The sequence below is a fragment of the Cricetulus griseus genome, chromosome 2 (assembly GCF_003668045.3).
Source record: "Cricetulus griseus strain 17A/GY chromosome 2, alternate assembly CriGri-PICRH-1.0, whole genome shotgun sequence".
Lineage (NCBI taxonomy): Eukaryota > Metazoa > Chordata > Mammalia > Rodentia > Cricetidae > Cricetulus > Cricetulus griseus.
This window is the reverse complement of record NC_048595.1, coordinates 377,455,929-377,467,934: the sequence shown is the minus strand read 5'-3', so window position 1 is coordinate 377,467,934 and position 12,006 is coordinate 377,455,929. Positions and strand designations below refer to the sequence as shown.

The 12,006-nt window shown below is 51.2% G+C and overlaps 1 protein-coding gene across 1 annotated transcript in view; it reads right to left on the bottom strand.

Annotated features, from left to right (window-relative positions):
- LOC100769169 (voltage-dependent T-type calcium channel subunit alpha-1I) overlaps positions 1-8,076 on the bottom strand; it is a 102,201-nt gene extending 94,125 nt beyond the window's left edge. The window contains exon 1 of the mRNA XM_027404045.1: positions 7,832-8,076. Within this exon, the coding sequence (XP_027259846.1) occupies positions 7,832-8,061 (230 nt within the window). The 5' untranslated portion in view covers positions 8,062-8,076. The remainder of the gene's footprint in view (positions 1-7,831) is intronic.
- Between the last annotated feature and the right edge of the window lie 3,930 nt (positions 8,077-12,006).

Here is a 12,006-nt window from a genome sequence, read left to right as displayed (position 1 = left end):
GGGAAGCATAGAGAAGGGGGTGTCTGGGCTTTGGGACAGAACATAGAGTGATGTCAGGGAACAGGGCAGTCAATCAGAGTGAATTGCCAGAGCCCAGGCCATTACACTGTGCTGAGCCCATTGCAGAGACCAGGAGACCCCACAGCTGAGTCGAGAAGACAGAGGGAGGGGGGAGGGAGACAGCAGCGTCCTCCCTCCTCCAGGCAACTCCATAGCCAAGAGCCCTGGACAGACAGGAGAGCTTGGAAGGGGATAAGCATATCCAGGCAAGGTGCTGCCGAAAAAACAAAGCTTGAGCCCCTGTCTCCACTCTGGGAGAAGGGGTGGGAACAAGGCCAGATGTTACATGGAGTGTGAGGGATAAGGACCAGCAAAAACCCAGCCCCAGACCCTCTGGGTAGAAAAGGTTCAGGTATGGTGAGGAAGGGACTTGCCAGTGGCCCAGAGCATCCCCACATACACACTGAGAGATCCAAGAAGCCTTTATTTTGCAGCCTGGGGTCCTGTCTGATGTAGCAGAACAGAGAGGAATTAAGTCCAGAGACAGGGCCAGACTAGTTGACTGAGACAGGGGCAGCAGTGATGGGGGTCTTTTGCAACGCTAGCCTGTCCTTCCCTTGCTATATTTACAGTGTCCCAGCATACATCATACATGTACATACACGCATGAGCATACACGCACGAATGCACACACTATGCCTTCTCTTACCCTGGAGTAGCACACTTCCCACTTAAATCCCTGGGCTCCTGAGCCCATCACCACAGACCAATGCCCAGCTACCCAGCTGCTGCAAGCCCTGCTAGCTCTACCAGCCATGTCAGGATGTGTATGACGATACTCAGTGCTTAGCAGCTTGCCCAGTGCTGGCTCTGCTCTCATTCCATCCCAATATTCCTGACCAGTTTTCACCATGGCTCTGTCACACAGACACACAGCAGAAGCTCAGCAAGGGGAAGACCTCACCCAAAACCACTCGGCATTGAGCTCAGGTCTTCATTCACTCAGACACCAAGATGCAGACACCCTGGCGTCACTCTGAGTCACTTGTATCCAACACTAGCTCCAAAGGCTGCAACATCCCCATCCTAATCCCCTCTCTAGAGCCCTGGACCACACTCTAGGATCTGTCACCTGTCAGCAGGGTCCCCAAGTCCTTTTTCCTGGTAGGTCTCACAGTCCTGTCTCCTAGAGCTACAAAATGACCAGCACTTTGGCCTCTGAGACACCTGGCACTGAGTGGACACCCTTGGGCTCATCATTCCCATTTACTCCATGGATAGATACTCTGAGTCTCTCCTGACCAGCATAAACCTCCAGGGATGTGACAGGGGCAGCAAGGCCTGTCCCATCCCTACCCAGACATGGGCCAGCTCAGCCAGAACCAGCCACTGGCCGCTTCACCAGCCCCAGCAGGCAGGGGACTGGAGCTCTACGAAGATGGCAGCAGAGAAGCCATTGCCTGGCTTCCTTCCAAACTGCTGCCTGTCCTGTCATTCTGCAAGCAGAGAGACAAAGGGTTCCAGAGAGAGGGGACTTGTCCAAAGTCACCCAGTGGCTGGTGTCTCCTGCCTGATCCCAAGCAGAAGAGAGGCCTTCTCAGCCAGTTGTCTTCCCCACCGTGCTTGTTCCTACCCCTGCTCAGTATTGTCTGTCACTGGTCCAGGAGCACCCAGGAAAGGAAGGAGCTGCAGACCCAAAGATATGCCCCACTGGCCATAGCCAGGAGGTTCCTGAGTATGCACACTAAGAGCTTGGGGAACTTTGACCTCACCCCACTGCCTGAAGCTGTCAGTCAAACTTCTGGCCCCCAGACAGAGTGTGCTACCCGGATTCAGGTAGCAGTAGAGTTCTGGATAAATCTGGGGCTGGGGGTTACAGAAGTTGAGGGTTCAGGCCAGCTTTGCCACATGCTGGCTTTATAGCCTGATAGGATAAGTAACTTAACCTCTATGAGCCTCACTGTCCTCATCTGTAAAATGGGGTTATGAAGGCACCCGTCTCTAAGAAGACTAGAACAGTTAAAGACAATGCTGCAGGTAGAGCTCTCCAACTAGCCCATAGCAGGCATACAGACCTGTAGGGAGCCACCTTTAATCCTCTGTCATGGCCCCATTACAGAGATGGAAAAAGTGACTCTCCGGAATAGGCAATGAACATGAGCATATGCAACCACTTACCCCTAAAAGGGGATTTGAAAGCCCAATGGAAGTGGGAAGGGGGCTTCCAGATTAGACAATGCTGGGGAGGGGGACAGGTGGCAGATGCCATGGTCAATTAATGTCTGCCCTGACACTGGCTTGGCCATGAACAGCCAGACTCACAGTGACTCATGTTAATAACAGAGATGGAATCAGATTTTCCCTGGGAACAAAGTCCTCTGAAGGTATTGCGTTCCATCTAAGGGCCTGTCGCCTGGCATCTTATTGAATCTCCTGCAGGCAAAATGTTTACTGAGCCGTGCGTGCATGCATGAGAGCCCATTCACCCCACAAATCTCAACACGGTGGCAACCATGTCAGCCTTGCTCCTTTGTGATGCTCCACTGCTGCATCCCCCTCACCTACGACACTGGTCTTCTTCCTTCTGTGAAGGGACACCACAACCCTCTTCCACCCACAGGGGGACTGAAGCTTGGAGGAGCTACTACACTGGCCACAGTTACCCAGCAATGAGCAGAAGAGACAGCCCCAGTCTGTGTGACTCAGATAGGCAGCGACTTCCACAAGCCACACTCCTCTCCTCTGTGAGTCAAATGGCACAGTCTGTGCATTGCAAAGCCAGAGGCCTCCCTGTTGCTAGTGAGTGCCCCAGGCCCAGGCCAGGCAGGGAGTGGGCTGATGCATGGGTGAGCGGGGTCCCCGCCTACGAGGGTACCCACAGCCTGGTGGCTCACAGTGAGTCAGGCAGTGACTCAGCCCTTGCTTGCTCTGAGCTGCACAAGAAGCTGAGTCAGGAGCACCACATTCCAAAGAAGCCTGGGCCAGGGCCCCAGGAACCAGGGAGGGTAAGCTCAGGCTGCACTGTCGGGGGGCTAACCCCCATTACCCTGCCCTGCCTGGGACTGGTAATGAGTGGGCAGCTCTCGGTTGCCTGACCTGACATTTCAGGCCCTCATCCTCCAGGCTCAATTTTAGTGAGGAGTTGAGCCACCATCTGTGAAGACTGCACAAGCAAAGGGTCATATTTGGTGGTCACAGTAATCTAGGGATACTCCAGCATCATGGGCCAAAGGTCAGAAGTGACCAACATCCTACAATGTGCCAGACAGTCCAAACCCTCAAATGCTAACAGCCCAAATCCAAGCAGGGCTCCATTAAAGATGAGCATTAGACTAAGTGCTGCCCTGTCTCCACAGCACTGATGAAGGCTAGGTTAAATGTTACCCCACCCTGTGACCTCCCACAGGAGAGCTAAGCTAAGTACTACACACCCACAAAGGACCAGTTGAAATGTTACCCTAACCTCCTCCCACTGAGGAGGACTAGGTTAGACATTGTCTGACAATGCTCCCACTGATTGTCAGAAAGACATTTCCAACCAGGAAAGCAGGTCCTCAGTGCCCGATAGGAGGCCCCTCTCCAATAAGGCTGTCTCTGAGCACTTGAAGCCTGCTCTGAGGTCCCCAAAGTCCCTGCCACAGGGTCCCCTGTTGATACAGCAGTCTCCTGGCTCCCACCTACCTGTCTAAGAGACTTCAGCCTCAGCTCTGTGACCACAGCCCCAAGTCCCGGGTCCCTGGACCCCAGGCACACAACATCCCAGCTGCCAAGTTCACACATCTGAAACATGAATTTTTCAGAGCTTAGATTATTGACGTGCCCAACTTTCCCGTAATCTGGTCTTTAATCCTCCCTGTAAACTCTTAGACTCCAACACAGAAGCTTCTAGACTAACTGTCTCTGAGCCTGGAATCCCTGACCTTACTCTGCTTTGGCACTGCCCCAGCTGTGATCTGAGAACTGAGTCCCCACCTCAATACAGAAACCTCAACTGTTGTCACTGACAGCACCAGACTTCAGGGTTGAAGAGACTTTCCCAAGCAAGAGGAAAGGAGGACAAGAGGGAGGGGAAAGGGGAGGGAGGGATGGAGGGAGGGAGGGAGGGAGGGATGGAGAGAGATAGGGAGGAGGGAGGGAGGGAGGGATAGAGGGAGGGAGGGAGGGGGAAACGAAAGAGGTGGAAGGAAGTGGAAGTTGGAAGAGGCAAAAGATGGAGGGTGTAGGAAGTTTAGGAGGAAAAGGGAAATGGGAAGTGGAAGAAGAATGGAGGATGAGGAAAGAGGAGGAGAATTGAAGGAAGAAGCAAGATGGAGGAAGAGAAAGGAGGAAGAGAAAGGAGGAAGAGAAAGGAGGAAGGAGAAAGGAGGAAGGTGGAAGCTGGAGGGGAGGGAAGAGGGCTGAGAATGGATAATAGAGACAGGAAGGAGGAGCAGGGAGGAAAGGTGGAGGACAGAGGACTGTAAATGGAAGAAGAGGAAGGACTATGGAAAAGGGTTGTGGGGAACGGAGATTGGATTAAGAAGGAAAGAAGATGGAGGAAAGGGAAAGATGGAGAAGGATGGCCAGAGGAGGGGTGGAGGGTGAGGAGGAGGGAGAGAAGGAGGAGGAGGGAGAGAAGGCAAGACAGGATGGAGGGAGAGGGGTGCAGATAAGGGATGGAGGAAACGGGAGGGTGGACGGTCAAAGAAAGGGGACAGCGGACACTGAAGGAAGATGGAGGAGGTGAGAGGGAGGAGGAGGAGACGGAAGACGGATGGTAGAGAAAGAGGACAGAGTAAACGGAACTGGGGAGCGGGTAGATGGTAAGAGTGGAGGGAGGAGGGATGCGGATGAGTGACCGGAAGATGAATGAAGATGGCAGAAGCCACAGCAAAAGGAGACGTGCAGCTGAACTGTATCCTTTGGCTAAATCTCTCTTTTTAAAATTATTTCTATTATTTTTGCACGTGTGCCATATGTCTTCAGGGGCCTGAAGAGGCCAGAAGAGGGCAAACGATCCCTTGGAGCTTGCCTTAATTAGAGTTCCTATTGCTGTGACTAAACACCATGGCCAAAAGCAACTTGGGGAAGAAAGGGTTTGTTTGGCTCACAGCTCTCAGGTCACACACTCCATCACTGAGGGAAATCAAGATGGAAAGTCAAAGAAGGAACCAGGAGACAAGAACTGAAGAAAAGACCACGAAGGGGTGCTGCTTACTGTCTTGCTCTCCATGGCTTTTCAGCCTGCTTTCTAATACAGCTCAGAAACACCAGCCCAGGATGACACCACCCCCTTTGGGCTGGGCTCACTCACATCAACCACTAATCAAAAAAAAAAAAAAAAAAAAAAAAAAAAAATGCCAATCAGGCATAGTGGTGCGCACCTTTAATCCCAGCACTTGGGAAGCAGAGGCAGGCATATCTTTGAGTTCAAAGCAAGCCTGGTCTACAGAGTGAGTTCCAGGATAGCCAGAGCTACAGAGAAATCCTGACTCCAAAAAAAAAAAAGAAAAGAAAAGAAAAGAAAAATGCCTGCACAGATTTGTGTACAGGCAATCTGGATGGAGGTATTTTCTCAGTTGAGTCCCCTCTTCCCAAATGCTAGTTTGTGTCAAGTTGACAAAAATCTAACCAGGAAGAGCTGGAGTTACAAGTGGTTGTGAGCTGTCCGTGGGTCTTCTGCAAGAAAGCACACACTGTTAACTACTGAGTGTAGAGGACAGTGTAAGCCACAACTGCTAGAAGCTGGCTACAGGTGTGCCTGACCACGCCCACTAGGGCGTGGTCAAGGTGAGGTCAGGATGACATGATAGGGTTTAAAGAGACAGACAAGATACATGGGAGCCCCTTCTCTCTGGCCTCCCTGCATTGCTACCCCTGGCATGCTCTGGCTTGCGTTTGGCTGGTGTTTTCTAACAAAGGATATCTTAATCTCACAGGTTACAAAGCTCCTTCATTCATTAACTGAGCATCTCTACAGCCACCAAATTTCTTCTTATCCAGCCCCACCAAAGGCCCCTTCTCTCCCTCCCAAGCCAGCTCCACTGAGTCCTACTCAAAATGGACTCACTGAGCAGAGGAGACAGGGAGGGTGAAGCCAATGGGCAGAGTGACTGGAGTGCCCTATTTAACCAACAAGTCAGCAATATAGTTCGTCAGTTTAGTTGGGTGACAGTCTGAGTTCCAAGGCTAGGCACTGTCACCCTGGGTGAGCATGGTGACCCTGGCTCCCAAAGCTGGAAGGGGACATCTCACCAGCACTGGGGCTCAGAGAAAAGAGCGGCACAGAGTCACACACACTCATCAGACAGAACACCAGCCAACTCCCAGGTAGGGACCTCTCGATGGCACTTGGGACAGCATGTGCCGTGTCAGCCCAGTCAGCCCTGCCAGAAACTGTCAGAGTCACACTCCCAAGCCAAGGTCTTCTGCAGGCCAGAGCCATGGTGACCAGCCTACCCACAAAAGTTCAGAGAGGTCCAGTGATTTATTCAACATCATACAGCACCCAACATGTTTCCTGGCACCTGCCAAAGTAGGCCTCTGACTTTGTTCTGCTATCTCCCTGGTCCTCTAGCCTTATCTGCTTTGAAATCCCAAACCCACCAGTCATGGAGGGATCCACACCAAAGGTTTACCTTCCTTGAAAAGCCCAACACAGAGCTGGGCAGTGGTGGTGCACATCTTTAATCCCAGTACGTGGTAGGCAGAGACAGGAGGATCTCTATGAGTTCAAGGCCAACCTGGTCTTCAAGAGAGACTTCCAGGACAACCAGGGCTACATAGAAGGAGAGAGGGAAGCAGGGAAGCAGGGAGGCATGAAGGGAGGAAGGAAGAAAAGGAGGGAGGAAGGGAGGGAGGGAGGGAAAGAAAGAAGCTCAAACCTCCTGCAGTCACTTCTTCTTTGGCCTGGACACTGTCTGCTAACATGTTGCACCCGCCCCCTAAGTTTTCCTCACTATGTTTGTTTGTTTGTTTGTTTGTTTGTTTGTTTGTTTTTCAAGACAGGGTTTCTCTGTATAACAGGCCTGACTGTCTTAGAACTCGCTGTGTAGACCAGGCTGGCCTCAAACTCACAGAGATCCACCTGCCTCTCTCTCCTGAGTGCTGGAGGTGGAAGGATCAGAAGTTCAAGGTCATCCTCAGCTACACATCTAACCTTGGCTATATGAGATCTTGCCTCAAAAAAAAAATCTGCAACCTGATGTGAGGCCACATGAAGAGCCCCAGGTGACCACAGAGGACTGCCTGAGGAGGCAATGCTGACAATATGATTTGAAGGGTATGGCAAAGGATTTGGCCAGGTGAAGATGGAAGGAAAAGCATTTTAGATAGAGGGAATGAAGCCCAGGTGCATGGATGAACCCATGGGGAGCAGATTGTGGAGGGTGCTGGGCCAGGGTACTGAGGGTCTGCTGGGCTAGCTTAGGACATAGCTCTGAAACCTGGGGGGTAATAGGAACCTGTGAACGATCTTGAATGTGTGTCCCAAAGCTTGCGAACTGGAAACTTTATCCCCCATGCAATAGCGACGAGAGGTGGGGCTTCAGAAACAATAAGGGCTCATGGGTTCAGTGCCCCAAGCAGATTATTACTGAGGGAGCTGGTCCCTTATCAGAAAAATAGCCATCAGCAGCTTCCAGAAGCTTCAGCTCAACAAAACCCCAGGTCCAGCCTCCATCCTTGACATCTCCCCTGATGGCTATGTGCCCACTAACCAAGGCACAGCCCTCAGTTCTACTGGCCAGAGGACCATGTGGACAGGCCAGTGGCCAGGAAGCAGCTCCACCCATCCTTCCTTCCCATGCTGGCCCCTGGGCTGGGGAAAAACACGCCGGCCTCCAAAGGATATGGGTTACATACCATCTTGATGCACCAGTTCCGGGGGCTTGTGGTCTGTCGCAGACAGAAGAAGGCAACAGGTGCCAGGTCTGGGTGTGGGATGTCAGGGTTTGTCCCTTCCAGTGGCTCCTCCAGGCCTGGAGGGGATGGAGGGGGACTCTGGGGCCCTGGCTGCTCCGTGATTCCAGGCTCAGGGGCCTGGGCTGCTGCAGATGAGGGTGGCAAGATGCTGTCAGCCATGTCAGCGTGAATCGGGGAGCCCTAGGGAGCAGAGAAGGACATGTGAGGGAGTCAGTTTGGCCCCTACTCCCAAGCTTACCCCCCCTACCGTGGATGACACAGCTCAGACAGCCTAGCTACAGGTCCTGAAAGTTACTCCTTGCCTCCACAGTAGCCACATGAATTAGAGGAGAGAAACAGTCACTGCACCTAAGTCAGCATCACTCAGCCAGATGGTCATTGGGCAAGCCTAGTCAGAGTGGGATTCCACAAATGACAAAGATGATAGATAGATGATAGATAGATAGATAGATAGATAGATAGATAGATAGATAGATAGATAGAACCTCAGAATGTAAATGATGTCTTTCTTATTTCCATAGTGCTGAGCTACAATTCTGGTTGGGGGTTGTGACTAGATCATAGAGGGTATTCCCAGTACTGTCAAAATAAATAAATGAAAGTCTAGGGCTAAGGATGTGGCTCAGTTAGTAGAGTACTTGCCTAGCATGCACAAGATCTTAGGTCCAATCTCTAGCATCGGACACAGGCACAGTGGCACACCCTATAATCCTAGCACAGCAGAGGTAGAGTCAGAAGAATCACAAGTAGAGGGCATGCTCAACCACACAGGTAGTTTGAGGTCAACCTGGGCTAGGGAATAAATAATAAATATAATAAATAAATTTAAAGGAGGGAGGAGAGATGACTGAGCAGTTAAGAATGCACGCTGCAGTCAGGTGATGGCGAATGCCTTTAATCCCAGCACTCGGGAGGCAAAGGCAGGCGGATCTCTGTGAGTTCGAGGCCAGCCTGGTCTACAGAGTGAGTTCCAGGACAGCCCCCAAAGCAATACAGAGAAACCCTGTCTCAAAAACAAAACAAAACAAAAAAGAATGCGTGCTACTCCAGCTGGAGAGATGGCTCAGCCATTAAAGGCTAGGCTCACAATCAAAAATATAAGAATGCAGGTTGTTCTTGCAAGAACCCTAGTTGAGTTCCCAACACCTAGGTAAGGCTGTTCACAACTGTCTGTAAATGTAGCTTTAAGGAACCTGGTGCCCTCTTCTGAACTCCTTGGGCACTTGCACACACACACACACACACACACACACACACACACACACACACACACATTAAAAATAGAATAAATCGGGGCTGGAGAGATGGCTCAGAGGTTAAGAGCACTGACTGCTCTTCCAGAGGTCCTGAGTTCCATTCCCAGCAACCACATGGTGGCTCACAACCATCCGTTATGAGATCTAGTGCCCTCTTCTGGTGTGCAGATATACAAGAAAGCAGAATGTTGTATACATAATAAAAGAATAAATAAATAGAATAAATCTTTCTAAAATAATATATAAAAGACTAGAATTATCTATCAAATCATCAAAAATGAAGTAAAATTTTAGGGAAATGAGGATGTTATTGTGAACACAGGCTCAGCTGCCAGGGCTCTGTGTCACACAGGAGAGTTGGATGCTGTGGAATCAGACACTGAAGAGTAAGGAAGGACTAGCAGCAGCTTCCCTGAGGAGGTGACATTTGAGACCTCCAGTGAGCTCTTGGGCCAGGTACATCACACACACACACACACACACACACACACACACACACACACACACACACACACACACACAGGATGAGAACCCAGGGATCTACAAGACTAATCTTTCCGCTTTACAGGTAGAGAAACTGAGGCCCAGAACAGACACACAGCTAGGTGAGAGCAGAGTTGGGCCCCAGTCACATGGTTTCCGGGTATGTCTTGCCTCTCTGAAATCCTTAGTGCTTTACCACCTCGATTTGAAGTGTCTTTGGTCTGCCAATCACACATCGGCCCTAACTCTGCTTAGGGGCAACTCTACATGCCAGTCTTAGTAATCAGATGCACTCAGACGCCTCACAAGGGCTATCATAGTTGGAAACTGAGGTTCAGAAAGGGGGCAGCTGGCCGGGCTGGCGCACGCCTTTAATCCCAGCACTCGGGAGGCAGAGGCAGGCAGATCTCTGTGAGTTCAAAGCCAGCCTGGTCTCCAGAGTGAGTGCCAGGATAGGCTCCAAAGCTACACAGAGAAACCCTGTCTCGAAAAAACCAAAAAAAGAAAAGAAAAGAAAAAAGAAAGGGGGCAGCTTTTATAAAATCAGGGGTAGATGAGAAGTCAGAATTCTAGTTCCAGCCCTCTAGATACACTTAGGACAAGTGGCAACTACCACTTCCCTGGCAGGCAAGGAAGGGCAGACACTCCTAGAGCCCAGCCTCCTATAACCTCACCCTAGGGGCTGCACGTCCCTGAAGGCTTATACAAACTTGGCAGCAAGAGGGGCTCAGGAGGCCTGTGTTCCTGACTAGGCTGGCAGCTGCAAGGTTATTGGCTGAGCCACCCTGAGCTGATGGATCCAGACACTTCTCTGCTCTCACAAGCAAGGGACAGGAGCTGGTACTTCCTGCCGATTCGCCCGGCTGGTCAGGGCCGCAGTGTTTTCTCCTGAGCTCCCAGTTCTGCTCCCAATTCCAGAAAAACAGCACAAGCCTTACATAAGTACCTTGGCTGGCCGAGCATCAACCACAAAGGTAGAACAGCAAGCCTCCCTGGGGTGGCTCCAGGTCTTCCCATCCCTGGACCAGCTCTGGAACCCACCACTCCCTCCACCAACCATCACTCTAGCAAAATGGGACTTCCTGGGTCCCTAGGGCAGTGCTGCCTCTTCCAGGCCTCAACTCACACTTCTCCCTTACTGGAGCATAGTGTCTTGGCCTCCATATCCCTGCTTGTCCTGAGTACCTACTGTGTGAGCAGGCTCTACGGCTATGCTGGTGAACTTGCACCAGCCCTCATTCAGCCCACACAACAGCGTAAGAAAAGGATGCCTATTCGGTTCACTTCTCTTTCTGGCTTTTCACTACCCCAGTCACCCTCCAATGTAGTGTACAATTTTTTGGTTTTTGTATCCCTGTGATTTCCAGTCTGTCTTCCCAGCCCTCAACAAGGCTATAACTGAGAGCACAGATTGTCGCCTGTTACATTTACTGTTGTAACTCCAGCCCCTGGAACACTGAGTGTCTGGAACATACTAGATGCTCAATAAATATTTGTTGGCTACATAAATAAAAAGTATTGAAGAGTAAATAAACACAGGTGATATGGTGAGAATTGTAATAAATCACCTTTTCTTCTCTAAAGGAAGAGCCATTTAAGAGCAAAACAGAAAGAATCAAAAGGCACTGCCAGGAACGCTCTGGGGAAAGGACACTCCAGGCAGAAGAAACAGCATGTGCAAAGACTAGGAAGCTGGACGTGGCTGGATGCATTTAAGGGACAGGAAGGGAATGAGGCCAGCGTGGCTAACGGAGCAGGGAAGAGAGTGAAACTGGGGAGGCCAGAAGGGTGACTCCAAGTGCAACAGAAGTCACTGGAAGGCTTTAGATTGGGGACTGTTGTGTCCTGAGTTGCATGTCTGAGGGCAGCAGTTATTCAAGAAGGGTCAGAGGTGGAGCACAGAGAGCAAAGAGGGCTGGATAAATGGGCTGGGGGCCCAAGAGGAGGCTCTGGGTCTTGCATTGCCAGTGGCAGCCTCTCCCCATCATGGAAACCTTCTATATAACCACACAGGGTGGAGAGTTGCTGGGCTTAGGCAGCACACACAACTAGTTACACCTTCTCTTCTCTCCACCTACCACCTGTTTGGTTCTCCGGCCCCTGTTTAGCCACACTAAGTTACCACCCTCCTTCCTCACACCTCTCCTAGAGGTCAGGACCACTGCCACCTCTATGACAGTCCAGCCTCTACCCCCTGGCCTGCTTCCCACACTCACCCAGCCCCCATCCTCAACTTGATCCCCGGCACCCACCCAGCCTGCTTCCCTGCATCTGCCCAGCCTCCTCCTTTTGACTTGATTTCAGCCCTCATTCACTCAGCCTCCACCTTTGGACTTGATCTCCGGGGTTCATGCAGCCTCCATTC